This window comes from Macrobrachium nipponense, chromosome 8 (genome assembly GCF_015104395.2).
Source record: "Macrobrachium nipponense isolate FS-2020 chromosome 8, ASM1510439v2, whole genome shotgun sequence".
NCBI classification, from domain to species: domain Eukaryota; kingdom Metazoa; phylum Arthropoda; class Malacostraca; order Decapoda; family Palaemonidae; genus Macrobrachium; species Macrobrachium nipponense.
Genome location: NC_087203.1, coordinates 47846770 through 47869271, shown reverse-complemented (window position 1 = coordinate 47869271; position 22502 = coordinate 47846770). Strand labels below are relative to the sequence as shown.

Genomic DNA, 22502 nt, shown 5'->3' with positions numbered 1-22502 from the left:
TTGCATCTAGGTAGTAAGCAAAGTAATATTAGCTAGGCTAGCTCCTTTTACAGATTAGTCTACCCACAGCAATTCTCACATTTGCTTTATGTAAAGGCTTTAATCTACTCAAGAACAATGGTTTTCTTTTTTCACATTAGCTGGCTTTATGACCGGGTGCTGACTTCTCCTCCTTGGCAATGTAAGTGCGGTTAGGCATACGTTTCCAAAACAAACCTGTCTCGTCTACGTTAAACACTTGCTGAGCAGAATAACCCCCCTCCTTAATTATCTCAGACAACGCTTAGGAAATTCACTCGCTGCTTTCTCATCCCCACTAGCAGCTTCACCTTGCAATTTAAGGTTATGGTAATTGGCCCGAGCCTTAAATCGCATAAACCAACCCTACTAGCCACAAACTCTCTCACTTTCACTTCCCTCCCCCTTTTCTTTTTTCAACGCTTCAAACAATCTTTTCGCCTTCTCCTGAATCACCATAAGGCTGACTGGGATACGCCGTTGATTTTGGTCTTCCAACCAAAGCACCAATAAACCTTTCCATTTAAATTATTAGGACCACTACGCTGCTTAGTTATCACTGTCGCTTTCATAGGAGCAGATCCTTTCACATGTTCAACGATGTGCTCTTTATCTTTGATAATGGTAGCAACGGTCGAACGCTAAGGCCAAGCGAGCGGCCAATGTTTGTTGGCGTTTCTCCCTTCTCGGATCGCTTTATAATGTCCACTTTAATTTCCATGGTGATGGCCTTTCTTTTCTTCGATGCACTACCTACCATCAGAAGAGTCCGCCTTGCGCTTGGGAGCCATAACAAAGAGCAAAAAGTTACAAAAAACAACGATACAACACGAGGGAGAGAGAGGCAGTGTAAACAACCAATGGCGTATGGGCGAGGACTGAGGGCCAGTCCTCTCCCCCACAAAGCGTATTTTCCTTTCCGCCGTGCGCCTGGAACTAGTTCGCGTTTGTTTACGTTGCTTACGACGCTAAACCGCGTAAGACGGAACGACGCAAAATATTATTTTTTATATTTTTATTGGGGGCGTGTTCGTAACCACGAAACATCGTAAGTCGAGACCAGCGTAACCCGAGGACTTACTTGTATTACTAATCCTGATTTTATGCCACCTAAATCTGCGTCAATGGGCAGATTAGTTTACCCTAATAGCTACGTATGTAGTAACTCTCAATAAAAATGTTAATATCATTTACATAACCTTTACTATGGTCTGAACGGTTCTTCTACAAATTTTTCATGCCAGATTTGATGACCCTACATGGAAACTTTGGCATAGTAAACAGTTTTACCTCTCTCAGACCGCTTGATGATATCGTATTTCGTCTCCAGCGATATCGTCTTCCTCTTCTTGGCGTCATTTCCATGGGACGTAGTAGCTGGACGCTTAGGACCCATGATGAATGAAGTTAAGCAGTAAAACTAAAACGAGAGATGGATGCGGCAGGCCGGTCGTTCTCCGGTCAAGTACTACAGCACAGTACAATATACACACAAAAATCTAGTTCCCGTCACTGTGCTTAGGAAAATGGCTGTCAGTCAACAGACCACCTTCAATCCGGTTAACATCGCCATTAAAACACTATTTATTCCATAGGCATAACGGCGCTTGGGCGGCGCCAGGCTTTGACCGAATTTATTTGCGGCCGTAAATAAATCTTAAAATTCCTTATTATTTTATGAATATTTTTGACGACTGCCGTAAACTGATTCGCCATTGAGCGATTGCGCCGTTAACCGCGGGCTGCCTGTAGATATCCCTCCGAAGGACGTTCACTATCCAGATCGCTGCCATGTTGCCCAATGGCTTGCCAGGCACCCCCCACTTCCGGCAGCAGGTGAGGGGAACGCCGCCCCTAGCGTTTCCCACCTCTCTTCGACTTCTTCTTCCCCGCGCCCCCCCCCTTGTGAGAAGGAGGGCTGGTGACGGTCGCTCCTTGAAGTTGAAGGCAGAGTCTTTCCTTTAGGCTTCAATGATGCGATCGTCTTGGCATCAGAGGAAGTGCTAACCAAACTCTTAGGCTTGGCTGCAGTAGCTTGAGGCTGCCCAGACGCCTTCGAGACTGCCTGGTGTACTAAACGGTCACTGACGTCAGTGCGCCGTCTTTCCACCGCAGCGTCCACCATCTCTCCTGGGAAGAGAGAGGAGGAACTCTGGAACTCTGCACCGGTCCGTTGCGAAGACCCAGAGCCGCCTCACGCCCGGCCGCCCTGGTCACTCGGGTGAGAACAGCGTCTCTACGCCTGAGAACCAGGTTGGCCCACAGGTTGGCCGTCTGGTGGGCCAGGTAGGCGATAGCCCTACCCCCAGACTGGCACAGTCTCACGAAAGCCGGGTCCCCTTCAGGAGTGATGTTCCCCAAGGAGGCCGCGGTTTTCGACACTGTGAGGGACCACAGGTCGAGCCAGAGACTGCTTGGAATAGCTGCCATTGCGGTAGATTCAAAGCAAGTGCCTCCTGCTGTGAGAACCAGAGGTTCTCCAACAGGAGCTCCGGCAGAGACACCCCCGGAGTTAGCCTGACTAGCTCCGGGTTAACCTGTTTGGGCGGCAGAGGGTCCTCTGAAGGCACGTAAAAGCGCCTCTGTCGTGGTAGAGGTGGAGGAAGGAGCTTAGCAGACCTAACGGACCAAAGCGAACCCTCCTGCCTGGAGCTGATCGCGGCAGACCCACGCCGTCCTGGGTTCCTTCTAAGGTCCCCAGATCTCGGGAGTGACTGCATCCTGTGGAAACAGACCGTCAAGCCCTTCCAACGAGAATGCCTCCCGAGACCCTCCTCCTTCCACAGTAGGAACCACGACAGACCCCTCCTGGTCTCCTACCACCTGCGCATACGATCTGGTTGGTCCGAGGACCGTGCCAGGTTCGTAGGGCGTCGTGCACGCCCCTCGCGATCGCTCCTGATCACCTCGCTCTTCCCGGTAAAGCCCAAGGAAGTTGAAGGGATCGGAGAGGCAGACCTGACGCTCCCGCCACGCACATCGGCTCTGAGGGGGCTGCAGGCGATCACCAACCTGCAGTGGTGATCGGTCTGCAGGCCGGGTTGAGCGGCTGGACCGAGAACAGCAGCGACAGTCCCAAGCATCAGAAGAGCTGCTGCTGGTCCCCTCTCCGCCTGGGTCCTGGTAGGAGCGGCGTGTCACGCCACTTGGACCAGCCGAGGTTGGTTCCTCGCCTTAGCCCGAGAGCGGTCTGGGACCGTTGCGTCAACCCTGGGTACCAGCGCGTCGCCGCGAGAGCGATCGCTGGTCCTGTGAGGGTCGCCCGAGCGACCCCGCCCTGCCAGTCTTCCGGCCCGTGCCTGGGTCCTGGCGCCGAGGCAGAACCTCTGGCACCAGGTGAGGAGGCGCCGGAAGGAGAGACGGGCCCCGTTCCCGAAGGAACAGGAGGACCAATGGAAGTCCCAACCGTCCCACTGGAGTGGGACGGGCCCTTAGAAGTCTCGGCACGAGACTTCTTAGTGGGGAGGAGGCAGACTTCTTCTTCTTCGGCTTTGGGGCCTTAGAAGTTGAAGGGGAAGCGGCGGCAGGCGACGACAACGAAGGAGACGATGAAGATGAAGACGACACCTTCCTCCTCTTCCTCTTCGTCAGCTTCCTCAGCACCACCGTCAGGTCTTCCTTCCAGGACGGAGCCGGGACAGTTGCCAAAGCAACAGGGCCCGACTGCACCTGTCAGGAAGGACCTGGGGTGGGAACAGGAACACCACAGGCAGGAATGACGGTGGCAAGAACTGGTACCAGGGCTGGAGCGGCAACAAAATCAGGAACAGGAGGCGGGGCAGGAACCGGCAGCATCCTCTGCACAGGAGGCAGGTCTAGCGGAGAGCTCTTGGGACACTAGAAGTCCGGGGCTGCAGCAGGTGGCGGCGTAGCAGCGGGCAAGGAAACCTCTGGCAGCGGAGCCTGCACAGCGGCTGTCAGGGTCACCGTGGCTACGTGCTGCGTGTATACCAGGTGAGGCGGAGCAGCGTAGCCCGGCGTGGACACTGTTGTGGTAGTCGTGGTGGTCGGCCCGTGTGTTACCGGCATGGCCCCTCTCGCCAGATGACTCAGCAGCCCCTGGACCGTCGGTGTCCCTTGCAGCCCCTGCGAGTACCAGGCCCTACCAAGATCGTCGCCTGTGGTCAGCAAGTCTGAGGAAGGAAAAGTCAGGTAGATTAGTGGGGGGGGGGGACAGTTCCCAGCCCAAGCGAATGGAGGACCCCGAGTACAACTGGATGTCGGGGTATGTCGCCCCCTCCTCTAAGCTCGACTGATCGAGGGAGAGGGAGCGAGAAACCTCCCCGAAGGGGAAGGAGCCATACGGGAGCTGAGATGGAGGGAGAAAGGAGGAAGACATGTCAGTAATCAAGGGCGTAGCCAGAGAGTCCTCCGACGATTCCTTAGCCGGCTTCCGTGGCTTCTTCCTCCCACCATAGCGCTCCCACTGCGCCTCCAACCAAAAAATATATGTATCACATGTCTCGGTGCGAGAGCATTCACGCCCTCTACACCGAGCACAAAAATCATGAGGATCAACCTCCACAGAAGAGCAGAAAGCCCCACACTTACGGCCCCCAATACCCGGGCATAATCTGCGGTTGATGGGGGGGCGAGGGGGTTTCTCCGGCTCTTGTTGTACTATTTCTATTACAAATAAAAACAAAAGCAGACACATACTTACTTTTATACTTGCAAAATACACACGTAAATAAAAAGTAAAAATGTCTTCATGCAGTGAAGCAAACCAAGCATACGACAGAAGCGGGCAGAGAGACGAAGAGCAGCACGTCCATCCACTAGCGCGGCCGAAAGCAAATTGACTCCTCGCCTCGCAGTCGAGCGTACCGCTAACTGCCGGACAAGTAGTTAACTACCGAACCCCCTTGTTCGAAGCTTACGACCGGTTCAGCTGCCGCTAAGTACCTTCCTATTGTTAAAGGACCGAAGGTTTGTATTTCGTATCGGAACAAAAAAGAATGCACTAAGGATACATGATGAAATCTCTCGGGCAACAAAACATCTTTAGTAATGTACGGAGCCACACAGAATATTCTGACTTCCATACTATGTTACATGATTTGACAACAATAACAAGATCCCTACAATCTTGACTTGTTTTATGTAAGCATCATGATGCTATCAATCACCCCAAAATATCAATAAAACCTTAATATGAAACTAGCAACTTTCAAGAATTTAACACACAATAATCGATGAAACTGCAAGAGAAAGCTTCAGTCTTGAAGAACATTACTTTTGAAGAATGCTTGAAATACCCCTTTCCAACATTACAGTGACAAACTGACTCAATTTACAAACCTTAACATAGAAATCAATAATGTGATGTATGACCATCGGATGACACTTATACTCCAACATGCCTGCCGAGAAAAGCCTCTCCATTTTGTTTATCAGGAACCACAGGCCGGTGATGGAGCTATTATCCTCAAAGCCAGATGTTCCAGGCCAATTCATGTACTCTGTGGAGAGAAAGAGTAAAAAAACAAATGGAATGAGGTGTGTATGCAAGTCCTTGTCTCTTCAGAGGACAGATTCAAAGGCAATGGAAGCGACAACTCACGGTCCGATCCTGTAGCTTCTTCCATAGCTCTTATGGCCCATACAGCTGCCGTGTTGCCGACAGTCTCGATGACTCTGCACCACTTCACCATGGAGGCATTGTCAAGCAACTCTGCAATAATCCTGAAGTATGTGTGGGAAGTGAATTCCGCGGAAACGTACGTCGAGAATTCCATCAACGACAGTACCTGGAAGAATTTTAGAAAGGCATTTCTTTTTATAAATGCTGAATTCTAAACTTGATTGCATCACATGACAGTTAACCCTTTATAACGCCGACTGGACATATTAAATGTCGATATAAATTGTCTGTAGGGTGCCGATTGGACGTTTATACGTCTATATAAAAAGTTTTTTTAAATTCGCGGAAAAATACTTATAGGCCTCCTAGGTGAAAAGTTTTGAATCACCCGCCTTGGGGGATGCTAAGAGCTCACGGATCAAGGCGTTGTTTGTTACAATCGTTACCCAGGCAAGCGCGAATTTCTATCCTCTCACACTAAAAAGCATCAGCGACACATCTCAGAAATTATTTCGTCACTTTGACATAATTTTTGCACCATTTTATATTAGCCGTTACATGGTGTATTATATATGAAAATGTGCGTAATTTCATGTATAATACAACTAAAGACAACTCATGGTTGTAGCTTTCATCAGTTTTGAAATATTTCCATATAAATAACGATAAGTGCCAAAATATTCAACCTTCAGTCAACTTTGACTCGACCGAAATGGTAAAAAAAACGCAATTTTAAGCTAAAACTCTTAAATTCTAGTAATATTCAATCATTTACCTTCATTTTGCAACAAACTGGAAGTCTCTAGCACAATATTTCGATTTATGGTGAATTTATGAAAAAACTTTTTCCTTACGTCCGCGCGGTAACTCTTCCGAAAAAATCATAAATTTTTTCGTCCAGTTGTCGTAATGTTTGCACCATTTAAAATTAGCCGTTACATAAAGTTTATAGTATATGGAAATGTGTGCAATTTCTGTAAATACAACTAAAAACAAACCCATGGTTGTAGCTTTTATCAGTTTGAAATATTTTCATATAAATAACGATAAGTGCCAAAATATCAACCTTCAGTCAACTTTGACTCGACCGAAATGGTAAAAAAACGCAATTTTAAGCTGAAACTCTTAAATTCTAGTAATATTCAATCATTTACCTTTATTATGCAACAAATTGGAAGTCTCTAGCACAATATTTCGATTTATGGTGAATTTATGGGAAAAAAAAAAAAATTCCTTACGTCCGTGCGGTAAACTCTTCTGAAAAAAATGAAAATTTTTTTGTCCGATTGTCGTAATGTCTGCACCATTTTAAATTAGCCGTTACATAAAGTTTTATATATGAAAATGTGTGCAATTTCATGTAGAATACAACAAAATACAACCCATGGTTGTAGTTTATATCAGTTTTGAAATATTTTCATTAGATAACGATAAGTGCCAAAATTTCAACCTTCGGTCAACTTTGACTCGACCGAAATAATAAAAAAACGCAGTTGTAAGCTAAAACTATTACATTTTAGTAATATTCAATCATTTACCTTTATTTTGCAACAAATTGGAAGTCTAACACAATATTTCGATTTATGGTGAATTTATGAAATAAACTTTTTCCTTACGTCCACGTGGTAACTCTTCCGAAAAAATCATAAATTTTTTTGTCCAATTGTTGTAATGTTTGCACCATTTTAAATTAGCCGTTACATAATGTTTTATATATGAAAATGTGCATAATTTCATGCAGAATACAACAACAGACAACCCATGGTTGTAGCTTTTATCAGTTTTGAAATATTTTCATATAAATAACGGTAAATAGAAAAAATTCGTCCTTCGGTCAACTTTAACTCGACCGAAATGGTCGAAAGCTGCAATTGTAAGCTACAACACTTACAGTCTAGTAATATTCAATCAATTACCTTCATTTTGCAACAAACGGGAAGTCTCTAGCACAATATTTCGATTTATGGTGAATTTTTGAAAACAGTTTATTTTTACGTTCGTGCGTTACAAATTCATGCATCATTTGTGTATAATATTTTCTCTGTGTTGACTTGATCGTTTTTCAATGTGTTATATACCAAAATGATTGCAATTTAGTGTACAATACAACGAAAAAAAATTAACTTGTTAGCTTTAACTGTTTTGCTCACAGCACGATTTGTATACAATTATATATGAAAATTTTTTTTGCTCTGTCATATATCCCAATATTTATATATGATATGATATTTTTTTCATTTCTGATGGTTGCAATACTTAACTTCAGGCAATGACAAAAAAAGGAGCCAAAAATGAACTCTTAATCTTGAAAACTAAGCGTGCTGTGATTTAAAAAAAAAAAAAAAATTCCGCTTTGGCGCTCACTCGCGAACGCCACCGGCATACGGGAGACGATTTTTAAAATACCGCTTCGGCGTTTAGGGTTAAGTGACATACTATCCAATCACTTGTATTGACTACAGCAGCATTTCTTTAAGAATATATAAAAAATGTATTAAAATGCAAAGAGAATAGTAATCATGCATTGCATTGTCCTTGAACTTCTGACGTTCAAATAGTAAAATGTAAAATACAATATATACAAACAATTTATATACCACATTTGGCAAAGAGGGAATTTGAAAGCCAGCAGCAACTTCTGCTTACCAAGGGAAAATATGACCTCTGATTCCAAACGCTCATGTAATCGATAAGGAAGTCATTTATGACTGGAATCTGAGTTTCCAGTGACTTTCACTAAGTTGTGCACAGCTCTCAGTAAGTTCTCGCATCTTTCTTTATTTGGTTTGCCCCGACACTCTATCAGTTCTGGAAATGTATGCGCACAAAAACTTGTTTTAGGTGTCTGGTTGTATATTGCCAAAGAGCACTACCAACATGCAATATTATAAATAAAAAATTATATACGTAAATGCCAAAAGACTGGAACGATCTTGAATCTACTGTACCATCTGTCCTAAAAAAATATATATGCACATACAGACATCAACCTACTTACAAACAAGATATGTTCCAGATGTTGAATTGTTTGTAAGGTGATTACTGTAGTACTTACTCTTCATGCCTAAGTAAGTTCAGCATGTATGATATAAAATCGATTCATTACAATACGTTCTTTTATTCGAAAACACAATACACTGTACATACAGTACAGTGTGTACAGATTAGCGTGCAAAATAAAATATGACAATTTGTCCAAAATTGCATTTTTCCTAACTATACAAACCTGAGGACCTTTTACAATAGGAAGGTACTAGCGGCAGCTGGATAGGTCGTAAGCTTTCGAACAAGGGGTCCGACAGGCGCGCGCGCGCGACTGGGAGGTAAACAAATCACTTTTGCTTTTGGCCCAAGCAAAAACTGCAGAGTGAGGGGTGGCATGAGGTGGACTATGTGTAAAAGGACCTCATGTTTGTATAGTTAGGAAAAATGCAATTTTGGACAAATTGTCATTTGTTCCGACACGGCATACAAACCTTCGGTCCTTTTACAATAGGAAGACTCACTTCTTGGTGGGAGGAATCTGAGTCTTTTGTGAACAGACTGGTGTTCGCCCAACCTTGGAATGCCTTCCTGGTCGTAAGAGCGAGGGAGGGATCCAAGCCTCTGTCCGATTGATCGGGGTGTGCACCGCAGGATCAATGGTCAGACCTCTGGACCAAGTACTAAGAGAGAGGCAAGCGTATCTCTTCGTACCAGCAAACAAGAACAAGTTCCTATTTGCAAGAGGCAACATAAAGTTATGGTTTGTCTCTTGTTGGCATCCACTTCCCCCCCCTTGTAGGAGGAAGATGGTGGATATTCGCTCCCATCCCTAGTGAAACCAGGATAGGATGGGGCTCTGTCGAGTAGCTCACCGGCATCTCGTCCATATCCAGCAGGTGATGACCGTATCCCTCTATCCACAGGTAGAGGGGGAGAAAAAGATAGGAAGAGAAGCCAGTCACTTTCTCATTCACTTATCTATTCTTACAGTCACACCAGAACTCGATGCTGTTCAGCCTGCTAGGGTCTGGGTTAGCTACACAACGTGTTGAGCAGCCACCACGGGTCCCAAGGAAAACGATCCAAGGACCGTGTGGGCAATATCCAAAAGGTAGAAGGAGGTGCCAGTGGTCTGGTTGTAGGGTTCTGAGTCTTCGCTACGAAGTCGGTGACGAAATCGAGTGTCACGAATCCCCATCACCTGGATGCTTGACTTCGCAGGAAAAGTCATGCAATTACCTCAGAGGAAAAGAAGGGAATGGTCCTATGACCTATCCTCTTCTCGACTTCGGTGATGTCCTGTACCCATACTGGTCTATTCGTCTGCAGCGAAGTGTCTCACATTCTCCTATCCCCATGCAGTGAAGTTCTTCTCGGTAGTGGATAGGACACCGACACTCAATGGTGGGTGTCGATGGTATGGTACTGTGACAAGCCGTTTAGGACGAAGAAAAGACTGTTATGGAAACAACCGAACTAAGTCCACAGCGAAGTTCGTAACTGACTTGGGCGCTCTGACAGCTGCCGACTGACTGCGTTCGGTAGGAGGCAAGTTGTCCAAACAAACTCCCCCGAGCAAGTCACGTGACCTTCGCCTTAAAAGGGCTATGCCAAGAGACTAAACAAATAATTTGTTCGTCACCGATGCCAGAAGGCGAGGTGATGATTCTCTTAAGCCATGTGCCCAACAGGCGAAAGTCAATTGCCTTCTAGCGACCGAGGTCCCTGATGGCAAGATATCTCATAGTATAGTTGATTCTCAGCTAAGGAGAAAAACAAACACTATGTGTCGTTGAAGACGAAGGTGTACAGAAAAAGCAACCTACGTCTTCACAGCTGAACCGAGAGAAGGATTCTCAAGATTCTGAACCTGTGCTACAAAGACTGAGAACGCTGACCGCTATTCATTGCTGTCCGGTGAGGATCGTAGTTGCAATAAAAGCGGAGCGCTTTTCAGTAATGAAGACAGGGAAAATACTGCTGAAGACCTGCTTCTCATGGGCTGAACATTTTGGAAGTAGAGCTGTCAGGTCGGAGAGTAGGCGATGTCTTCTGACATATCTGTTTAATTCGGGGGCGGGGGCGAGCATGAATAATTGCACACCTACGAATACGAGATATTTTGAAGACAAACTCGGATGTCTGCAAAAATCATTCGCATTATCGCGGTGCGATGCAGCGGAAGACTAGTACAGACTTCTGTTACCGTGCGTTAAACAGAAAGATGAAAGAGTCCAAGAGATATCTCTGTTGAAAATTCTCGCAATGTCGAAGGCGATGAAATCGAGCGTCACAGCAGTAGATGGTCCTTCATTATTGCGAGAATCCCCGTTAATCAGAGACCTAAGTCCATGATTGTTGGGCAGAGATACGGTTCGGTAGTCAATCAAACAGGGGAGAGGAGAGACGTAACCGACAGCGCATCTCCGAGACCTAGCTGATACCGAGCTGCTATCAGGCAGTTCAATACGCAGTAGCTCTCGGTGACTCGTCATCCTGAGTTGCCAGGTAATCCATTATTCCACGAAGGAATGTGTTCGGCTAGAACCATCGAGCATAAAGAATACGCTCGAGCAATTATATTTAAACGAAACGGATTTCGGTAAATACAAAAGCTGATTTGGTGTTGTCATGACAATACCAAGTATCTAAAATCGAAACTGATAACTGCTGGGAGGTTGCAGGCAACCCCGAGTTGCAGTTCAATTAAGATACAATTCGTCTCGGTCACAAACCGTAGAGTTAACTACGGTATGCGCCTACCCCCCGGACAATTCAACTGTTAAAAAGAATCATGTCGCGAGGGTAATATACGTAGTAGTATATTTGTAGGTTCTGTACCACGACCTCCATCCTAAATTCTTTTCCTCTCGAGGAATGAGAATAAGGATTGGAGATCGACCGCCTTCGTTCTCTAGTCAAGAGAGTGAAGGAGAAGTCTTTCCCAAAGGAAAGCTTCAATGGTGAACAGAATACCGAAGACGATAGTTCAAGCCAAACTGGAAGTTCCCGTCCGTTCTTCTCTATTCCAGGTTAATCGCCTACTGTGAGATACTCTTCTTTCAGCAGCAGTCTTCTTCCAAATGCTAGAAATTACAGGAATTCGAGCATAAGCGAGGTTCCCGATTATCGTGTAACAATTATCGGGGATTCTCGCTCACTTTGGACCGTGGTCTCGCCTAAGTGTTTGGAGATCGTAAAAAACTCGAACACTCTGAGTGCGCTAGAAATTCCGTAGAATTCTAAGCACTCTGCGAAACCCCCCACCGAATTCGTCAAACGATATCGGCTGGTGGTCCTCTCGATTCCCGTAGAAATCGAGAAAGGGGCAGGATCCCTCCTCAACGACGGGGCTTACGTCAGGTAGGACCCGAAGGTCCCCCCGGTAGCACAGCCCCTAACGTGGGATCTTACAGAGAAATCTCTGTAGGATCCCTACCCCTTTTCCCTCGTAGCCATAAGGAGAGAGGGAATGGGGGAGGAATTGGATACTGGCTCTCCTTCCCAGCGGAACTAGCAGTTGGAGAAGAAAAGAGCAGCCATCGCCTTACGGCGATGGCCCTCTCAGAGCCTGGGAAAACGTATCGTCAGGAATAAACGTTTTCCCGAGGAGAGTTACGAACTCATACTGTAGGTAAGGGTCTGCCGCCACTGTGAACGTCGTCTGGGTGGGGCTGATCGATACCGTCCTCCGACTCATTCCAGTCCTCGTCGAGGTCGAAACCTCTCAGGAAGACCGAAGGGGTATTCAAATACGGTGTCCGAAGACACGTAGAAACGCCTCTGTCGCAGTAGAGGAGGTGAAGTAGCTTGTTCGACCGGCCAGAACTGAGAGAGCCTTCTTGTCCGGAGACGAGAGACTACCTGGTTCAACACAGTCGGCAAGCTCCGATCGCGGCAGACCACCGTCGATTTGGGTTCCCTCTCGGGCCCCAAAACGACTCGAGCCGAGACGTGGCTCTGCTGGTGGAGCGGCGATCCTTCCCCGAGGTCGTTGTGCTGACGAATCAGCGCCATAACCTCGGCAAAGTTCCTCTGGATCTCGGAAGTCACAGCATCTTGCAGAGTAGGACCGTTAGGCCCTTTGAACAAGAGCATATTCCGAGAACCTTCCTCCTAAGAAGGGGGAACAGCGACAGCCCTCTCTGTCTTCTCCATCCACTTGCGCATACGTCCTGGCCGGTCCAAACGAACCGTGCCTGGCATGGTTTAGGGCGTCGTGGTGGGATCATGCGGCCGCACCCCTCAACGATCACGTCCTCAATACCTCGCTCCTCCCGGTGTAAGCCGAGGAGGTTGAAGGTACGGGAGAGGCAGACCTGACGCTCCCTCCTCGCTCGCTGGCAGAACCAGCAGGCTTGGAGGGCTGCAGGCGATCGTCAACCCGCGGTGGCGATCAAGCTGCAGGCCTGGTCGAACCGTCTCGCTGTGGAGAACGGCTGGACTGAGCACAGCGGCCCCGATCTCGAGTGTCAGAAGAGCTGGTGCTGGTTGCCGTATCCGATCGCTCTCTGTGAGAGCGACGGTCAGGCGACCTGCAGGCTCCACTGTCACAGTGAGACCGGTGCTTGTCCTCACGGCACGTCACGTCGCTGGTTCCAGCCGTGGCTGGCACCGGCGAACGGGGGGACCTCTTCCCAGCCTCAGCTCCGTGGCCGGTCGTGGGACCGTCACGTCCCCGGGTAGCCAGCTGGTCGCCGCGAGAGCGAGAGCTGGTCTGGTGAGAGTCGCGTGAGTGGCGTCACCAGTCTTCCGCCCCGTGCCGTGAACCTGACGCTGAGCGGGCTCAGAGGTCTGGTTCTTGGCTGCACGGTCGCTGGTAGGCGACCGTACACTCGGTACCTCCCGCGAACGAGAGGCCGAGACGGACCCTGATGCAGTGGCAGAACCACTGACACCAGGCGAGGAAGTACCGGTGTTAGCCGGTTACCCCTCCTGGTCCCCGTAGTCTTTCTTCCTTGCGGAAGAGAGACGGGCCCGCTCTCCGAAGGAGCAGGAGGACCAGCGGAAGGAAACCCTCCCGTCCCACCGAGGGGTGAGACGGGTACCGAGAGCTCCCCGAGGGAGGGACTTCTTAGGAGGGAGGAGGCAACCTTCTTCTCCTCGGCTGTGAAAGCCTTAGAAGTCGAAGGGGAAGAGGCGGCAGCCGACGACGATGAAGAAGATGAAGACGATGACGACGACACCTTCCTCCTCTTCTTCGTCAGCTTCCTCAGGACAGACGTAAGATCTGCTATCCAGGGCGGAGCCGGGGCTGCTGTAGCCGAAGCCACAGGGCCCGGACGCACCTGTACAGACAGACCAAAGTCTGGGGTAGTACCACCACGAACAGGGACGACGTCAGTAGGTATGGGCATCTCAGGAACAGCAGGCACAGCCAGCACAGCATCGGTAGGGACAGCCAGCGCAGCAACGGCAGGGACAGCCAGCGCAGCAACGGCAGGGACAAGCCATCGCAGCAAACTGCATGGACAGTCAGCCCAGAATCGGCGGTACGGGGCAGGCAGTACCGGAAACACAGGAAGTGGAGCAGCAGCCAGCAACATCCTGGTACCGGCGGCAGGTCCAGGGGCGAGCTCTAGGGCAGCGGAAGTGTGGTCGCGGCAGAGCGGCAACCACGAGCGGCGGCGGCACGCCCCCCTCTCGGTACGGCGAACGGCACTTCACAGCGGCTGTAGGCAAGACTGTTACCACGTGAGGCGAGTACACCAGGTGAGGAGGTTACGTCATCACCTGGAGCGTGGTCACCACTCCATGGGTGACCGCAGTAGGCCCAGACATAGAACCGCAGCCCCTGGACACTAGCACGCCCTGCAAATGGAAGGACGCCCATACCTCACCAAGGTCCACCCTCGTGGCAGTAGCACCTGCAGAAATAACAGTAGTAGCGATTAGTGGGGGGGAAGTCCCCTCGCGCGGGGGGGTGAGCCCCACACCGAACGAGTGGAAGACCCCGAATACAATTGTACATCGGGCACCGAGCGCCCTCCCCCGCGCTCGACGGATCGGGCGAGGAGAAGAACGCAGATAACCCCCCCCCCCCCCCCCCCCCCCCCGAAGGGGAAGGGCCATCTGTGGGAGCTGAGAGGGCGGGGGGGGGGGGGGGGGGGAGATTCTCGTTCCCCACCCCCCGCACAGCACTGTACCCAACAATAATAATAAGAGCCCGAGAGCAATCGTGCCCTCGGCCCGAATGCAAGGGCATAAGGATCAATTCCCTGACTGAGCGGAACTTGAACCAAATAAATATTTGATGCAATCAATAATAAAAGGAATAAAATGAAAAAGAATCTTGCATTACGATTCACTTCACAATGAATAAGGGCTCGGATCGAGCGCATTTGCGCCCTCGGTACCGAGCGCAAGGGTAAAAGGATCCATTCCCGATTATGAACGGAAACCTTGATCCATAATGAATGATGCAATCAAAATATATATGAAAATGAAAAAGAATACTGCGCTTGCGATTTCACTTCATACAAATAAAAAGGGGAAGGATCAATTCCCGGGAAATAGCGGAAACATTGATCCAAGTAAATAATGCAATCTCAATAAAATATATGAAAATGAAAAAGAACTGCACTTGCGATTTCACTTCATTCAAATAAAAAGGGGAAAGGATCAATTTCCGGGTAAGAGCGGAAACTGATCCAAAATGAGTGTTGCTACAATCAAAATAAATATATGAAAATGAAAAAGAATACTGTACTTGCGATTCCACTTCCATACAGAATAAGTTTTCGTGCCGAGCGCATTCGCTCGGCAACGAGCATACAGGTCAAAAAATATAAATGAAAAGGGCACTTACTTACGATTTTCATTACACATTCCAACCAAAATATAAGCTCGGAGTGAGCGCTCTCCCGCCCTCGGCACCGAGCATACACAATACGAGGATCATTTCTGGCGAAAATGAATTCCCGCACTTACGCCCTTCAGACCCGGCACTCGGGTAATCGGAGGGCGTGGAGAAACAAAGATCCTTTAATTCACAATTGAATTCAATGGAAATAAATATGAAATGATTGTACTTACAATTCAATTTCACTAGATAAATAGAAAAAGAAAAACACAACCATGCGAAAGAGCAACGACGATGAAGCAGGCAGAGAGCGATGATACACGTCTACACGCCAGCAGGCCGAAAGCAAAAGTGATTTGTTTACCTCCCAGTCGCGCGCGCGCGGCTGTCTGGACAAGCAGTTAACTACCGAACCCCTTGTTCGAAAGCTTACGACCTATCCAGCTGCCGCTAGTACCTTCCTATTGTAAAAGGAACCGAAGGTTTGTACGCCGTGTCGGAACAACTGAACTTACGGATGGCAAAGGGGAGTGCTCTCAACACAATTCTAATTTGCAATCTCATGTTTGTATCTCTGAATGTCTTTAAGTTGAATGTTTATAAGGAAGGTGGTGTCTATACTCTATACTGTTTATGTATATTTGCCAGTATTTGAGTCTAAAGTTAAATTAGTTTCCTCAGAAAGCGGACTTATCAACCCTGTGAGATTCTGACGAACATACTGTGATAGAAGACGAACATTTTTCTTCAAAATGACACCATAATCAGCTGTACCACTAAAAAAAAAAATTATAACAATCAATAAAATAAGAGAGTATTAATTTCTTGGTAAAAAAATCTTTCTGAAACTACTTCCTTGAATCTGTAGATTAAAAAGTGAAGCATGAAATTTTCCATTTACCCGCCCTTAGAGCAACCTGTAACCAGTTAGTAAGAGTGATCAAAACTGTTGGGTCATCAGGTCTGAAGAGAGGAATGATGATGGGACAGTTGAGATGAGTTGCTGGATTGTTGGGCCACTTCCACAGCTTCCAGTCGGGCAGGCCGTTCGTAAGATCAGAGAACCTAAGAGCCGAGACAAGAGTTTGATGATAAATAAAGTTTTCACAATAAAACTAATATTGTAATACTTACCAGAACACCTAATTAGCCCTGACCAGAACGAACATTAGGGAAATTTTTTTTAACTGTCAAGGTTACCAACGCTGCAGGTAAGGTCCGACAAAGATCTAGAAGAAAATCTCTCACTTTTATAGCTTCTTCCTTGGAGGAAGTCTGGATTAACCAATCATCCAGGTACTCCTCATGCGGAAGCCCCAACGATGCATGATAGAAGAAATCGGAGACATCACCCTTGTAAACACCTGAGGTGCCATGGTCAGCCCGAAGCAATGAAGGAACCTCCGAGATTCCTGATGTATTGGAACCTGGAGATAGGCATTGTTGAGGTCCACCGAAATCATTCAATCGTCTCTTCGGACTGATCTCAGCACCGCTTCAGAGGTTTCCATGTGAGATTTTGTAGCTAAGACTAAATGGTTGAGACCCAAAAGATCTATAATGGGTCTCCAAGTACCTCCCGCATTGGTGGTCACAAAGATTTGACTGTAGAAACCCTGAGAAGGGGGAGCTGGCTCTATCACTCCCTTGTCCAACAAGGACCAAATCTCTGAAGCCAAGGCTATTCCTTTGATGGACGATGGGGAATACCTGGGAAGATGAACGGGGGAATCAGACAGTGGAGTAACTGAATGAAAAGGGTTGCTGTACCCCTTCCTCAACACTTCCACTATCCAGCTCTCTGCACCCCACTTCTCCAAGGTCTTTCCCAAAGAATGTTTGGTATGTGGGAGCCTTTGGGTAATTTGGCACCCTGAGCTGCTATGCGGATCATGCTTGCTGGGATTCGACAGCCAAAGTTGATGAGATGAAGTTAACCGTTGTCATAACACCCTCTTCCTTAAAAAGACTGTCGCAGAGCACAAGGGGCGCCCTCAACAGAACCCGCTTATGGATGTCCGGGAAGTGTGGAGGGAGGTGGCTTAGAAGCAAATCCTTCCTCTTCTTACCAATAAATATTGTACAGCCTGCCGATATATTGGCTTGATGAGCCAGACCCATGGACACCGAAGTGATGAGATTGTCGGTACGTAACATCCACATCGAATGTGAAAATGCTTCAGACTGACTGCTAAATGTGTCCTCTAGCATGGATGCCTCATATAAGGAAATGCTCACCTGTCTATTAGTCGAAGGAACCCTGGACAGAAGAGCCTCCACCGACTCATTCAAAGGGACCCTTGTGCCAGAAGAAGGGTTACCCACTACTCCATACAAAGACTTCTTACTAGGAAGCAAAACCGAATCTTGTTTCCCTGACCCTACCACCGAAGCCAACTGAGTATCCGCCTCCCTCGATGCCTGCTCCACCCGACTGAACCGAGGCAGCTTACAAGATGAATGGAGAACCGTAGGTTTGGTCGAGTATAACTCTTCAAACATCCCCCGTTTAGGTTTCATTGGATCTTCCAAAACCTTGGACTGCGGGAACAGATAATGAATGAACTCAACCATTTGTTTGTAGTCACTCTCACCCGCAAGGGGAACGCCCAACTCTGACAATGGACCTTTGTCCTCTATGGAGACTTCCTTGTCTACGTCGTCCGACCGTAATGGAGCAGAGAAAGAGACAGTAAGAACCCCCGGATTACCTAACCCTGAAGAAGGGGAACCCCGAACCTCTGTAACCTTATCTTCCATACATAGAGCTCCCAGAAACAGCCCTGAGCCAACCGCAAAAGGTTGCACAAAACCTTTGCCCTCCCCGAGTGCTGCCGTAACACCCGAACCTGCTGAACTGTCAACAAAAGGTAGCGGCACACCCAAACCGTGCATACCCCGCCATCGCGGAGAGAAGATGACATAACCTGTGTGCCAGACGTAAAAGAACCCACCAACCCTGGGTTATATGAAGCCGACAGTGTAACACTGGAACCTAAACCTACCAGATGAACTGCACCCGAACCTAGGAGTGGAGAAATGTAATACCTGTACCACCGGGAAAGGTCATTGTCCTGGAAGGCCGGACACCCGCAACAGCAGAAACAACAAAAGAAGAAGAGAGAGTTCCCACCCCCGACGGACCCGACACCAAAACCAAACCCGAACCAACACCATAACACTTAGCTAAAGAACCTGTACCGTCTTGAGAAAGAGAGAAAGCCCTAGAAGAAGAAGGAGTGAATGAAGACGTCACATTCGGAACAACTACTGGACCCCAGATTGCGGAAGTTGGACAGGTAGCAGATACACCTGTAGGGCCTGCACTGAATGATATAGTGGCTAAATCACAAATATTACTGTCTTTCCAGGACAGCAGCGGAAACGCTGCGGAAAGCAGACTTGGGGGGGGGATCTGAGGCGCCAAAGGTGGCGAAAACACTTGATCCATCCTCAACAACTCGTGTTTAAACCTGCCAGGTGGTTTGAACCAGACCTTATGGCAAAGTCCCCTTCCAAACACGGAATACCGGAAGGTCGAGACAAAACTTGTCCGGAAGAAAAGGACATCCCTGGAGGCACACCCATGGGGGCTGCCTGAGAACATACCAACAGAGGCACTGAAAGAGGTACCAAAGTGTGACTCGAGAAGGCAGAAAGAGATGTCCTGAGAAGCTGTTTTAGTAAAGAATGAGGAGAAATGTCTGAGACAGGTGGAAACAGCGAAGACGAAGTGGAGGAGAAAGGAGACGAACCCATCCTTTTAAGGGATAGAAAATACACTGATTCACTCCCCCTTTGGTAATCCAGACACATTCTTTGGTAAATTTGGGGAAATTCCTAAGAACATGGTCCCAAATGTTAGAAACCCCCAGATGAAAGTACTGTCTGACTAACAGTCTGTACCCTTGAGAAAGGCCCAACCAATTGGCATTATACTACGCCAAATTAAATGAGATACTCTCCAAAGAGTTCTTACCAGACAGGCCCTCCGAATTAACCCCCGAAAGGAATGGAACCTTCTACTACAGACCCTGACTCTACAAAATCTATGGAAGGTTTAGCAGACTTAAAGCGTGGCACACTAGCAGAAGGGAACAAAAATTTCGAGGGATCCAAAGGGACCCAGATCTACCCGGGTTGAAATCTGAACCCACGGGTAGCTGCCCTTGCAACTTCTCCTCCAATACCTCTACCTTAGGGTCTCTAACTGTCTTAGTCTCACCTAATGCTAAATTACTTTTACCACTTACACTTTTGGGGGAAAGGGTGGGATTTGGCTACTGACACTGCCTGCTCCATGCCGGGGGGCCAGCAGATCCTACCCTCCGGGTTTGTGATTCTCCATGACCACCCGTATCCGTTAGGGCTGGTTCTGGAACAGGCAGGGGAGCTGAAAGAGAATGATTAGTAATTGGTTCCCTATTGCTAGAATCTCTGTCTTCGTTCAATTTTGCCATTAAATTAGTGAAGAGACTTGTCATGCTTGAAGACAGCCTATCCTCTAGTTTCCTGAAAAGTACTGACTCCAGATCCTCAGTATCTGCCTTCTTAGGCTCAGTGGCTCTCCTCCGCTTGCTTTTGGCCACTAGCGCCTTCCTATGTTTCAAATAGCCTTCCATCTGGTCTCCCGACCAGTCCCTATATTCATCACATCTTTGATTCAAGCTACATTGTACCTTTCTACAACTAATACATAGAATGGCGATCGTGTATGAGAGTACTCGTCCTTCGTTTGCAGGCCAAACAGGACCGGTGTGCTCCTACGTCATCACTGCCAGGCTACTCTGAGAGTGTTGTAGAAGGGGCTGGTTTTGAAGAGATGGGTGAAGAGATGTCCTTAGTTGATGAATCCATAATCAAGGCCGAGTCTGTCAACGTCTTAAAACAGCAAAATTCCAAAGGACTAGTCCAAAAACGTAAATCAAAACGAAGTCAAGGACGTCGACAACAGATCTATTATCCAAAAACGCTGTGGGGGTCAGACTAAGAGACCAAAATGTTTGCTTGCAACAGGGTGCATCCTGTCAGGCGAGCCGAACAAAAAGCGATTGGAGGGGGGGAACCCTATGCTGGCCGGTTTCTGGCAGCAATGTTGCCAACGGTAGGCAGGTAACTCAGTAAAGTGTTTACCTGCAGCGTTGGTAATCCTGACAATTAAAAATTTTTTCCTTAGTGTGGGTAAATATGTGGGGGTTATGTTCGGGCTGGTCAGGTGACCAGGGCTAACTCAGATGTTCAGGGAATGTATTGCAATTTGCACTGCTTTATAATGAGTTTAGAGGATCATGTAACAAAAGAGGGACACCACACGACACCTGGTGTCTAAAAGTTAAAAGATTTGATGTTAATGTAGAAAAATAAACATAACTACTTGGGATATACAGGCAGTCTCCGGCTTACGACGTTCCAAGGTTACAACGCTTTTCAATTATATTTATCAGAAATTATTTCCAGGTTTACAATGCTCATCTGGCAGAAGAAATATGACTCCAAAAATGCAAAATAATCAATATTTGAAGTTTTTTTTAATGAAAAATGCAATAAGAATGCAGTTTACATAGTTTTTAATGCACCCAAAGCATTTTAAGTAAGATTTTCTTAGGATTTTTGACGATGTTCCGGCTTACGACAACGATTTTCGGCTTACAACGCGTCTCAAGAACGGAACCCCCATCGTAACCCGGGGACTGCCTGTAATATATCTATATATAGTATATATATTTCAAATTCTTTTATTTCACAAGTTTAAAGAGCAGTGACCTTACCTCCGATACTGAGATACAAAAACCTTGGTCTGTGTCTTTTCCTCCATCGTCCCTGAATAGCATGTGTTGTCAGGTCTCGGAATGGCTGTGGGGCGCTGGTAAGTGTTGACCTGCACAGCAAATTTACAAATGAATGTGAGTGCATCAAAGACATACCTGTACAACTTGGAATACTCAAGGACATATTTGTGCAATTACCTTGTAATTAGTACAACCATTTTCCAAAGCACAAAACATTCATTGCACAATTCAAGATATAACTAAAGCAAAATATAAATTTTCATAATAAAATTTATTATTTAGATACTTACCCACTGTTAAAGTTAGCTGTATCTCTGCACCGATTTTTTGAATTGGCATTCAAACAAAAAATTGAATGGCGGACTGGATGACTAGTTTACCTGTTCTCCACCAGGTGTGTTTCGAATGTTTTAGCTCGTCAGAATTCTCCTTGACAGCCCACTAAGTTGTGGGGAGGCTGGGTGGGTCTACTTTAACAGTACGTAAGTATCCAAATAATAAATTTTATTATGAAAATTTATATTATTTGAGGTGAATCTTACCTACTGTTAAATTTAGCTGATTCCCTCATTAAGAAGAGGATGGTGGGTATTGCAGCTAGACAAAATTCTGCTCAGCCATTCGAGCTAAAGGTTTCTTACACGAAACCCAAAACATTCTCACCTGATCTGGAATCCTTAGATTAAGGGCTTTACTGTTTTCAAACACAATTCTGTATACTTCAGGTGGTGAGCAGGTAAAAACCAAATTGCACTTCTACTGTGCCACATTAATCCTATTCTGGATTAATTGACTTAACACTAAATGAAGTTACAACTGCTGCTCACATTATGAATGTTTACCTTCAATAAGGGTAGAAGATATGGAGCTAGGTCTCATGTACTAGCCTAATCAAATACATCACAGAGGACCTCGTGTTCCTTGACAAAGACGTTATAAGTTTCTAAAAATCACAACACAAAAGGTTAACTTTGCCTCTTCCAGGCTTAATCTTCACAAATACATTCTAGTTTTTCTAAAAGCACAAAACAAAAAGTTAACTTTGCCTTCAAGCTTAACCACTGGCAAAGACAGCTAGGTTTTCTAAAACCACAAAACAAAAGGTTAACTTTGCCTCTTCCAGGATTAACCTTTGACAAAGATGTTCAAGGTTTCTGAAAGGATGATAAAGATGTTCTCTAAGTTTATATATCTGATAAAATTTTGATTGTCCTAACAGGATAGAAAAGTTTCCTCTTCTTCCCCACTAAGGGGTTACATTGGAATTCTTAAAGGTCACTGTAAAACGTAACCTTAACATCACCCTCAGCTCTAAGGCAGAAAG

General features: G+C 46.8%; 1 protein-coding gene across 1 annotated transcript in view; it reads right to left on the bottom strand.

Annotated features, from left to right (window-relative positions):
* Positions 1-5250: 5250 nt before the first annotated feature.
* LOC135223083 (uncharacterized) overlaps positions 5251-22502 on the bottom strand; it is an 89920-nt gene continuing 72668 nt past the window's right edge. The window contains 6 exon segments of the mRNA XM_064261589.1: positions 5251-5480; positions 5582-5768; positions 8249-8323; positions 8325-8410; positions 16291-16454; positions 21158-21267. Of these exon segments, the coding sequence (XP_064117659.1) occupies positions 5251-5480; positions 5582-5768; positions 8249-8323; positions 8325-8410; positions 16291-16454; positions 21158-21267 (852 nt within the window).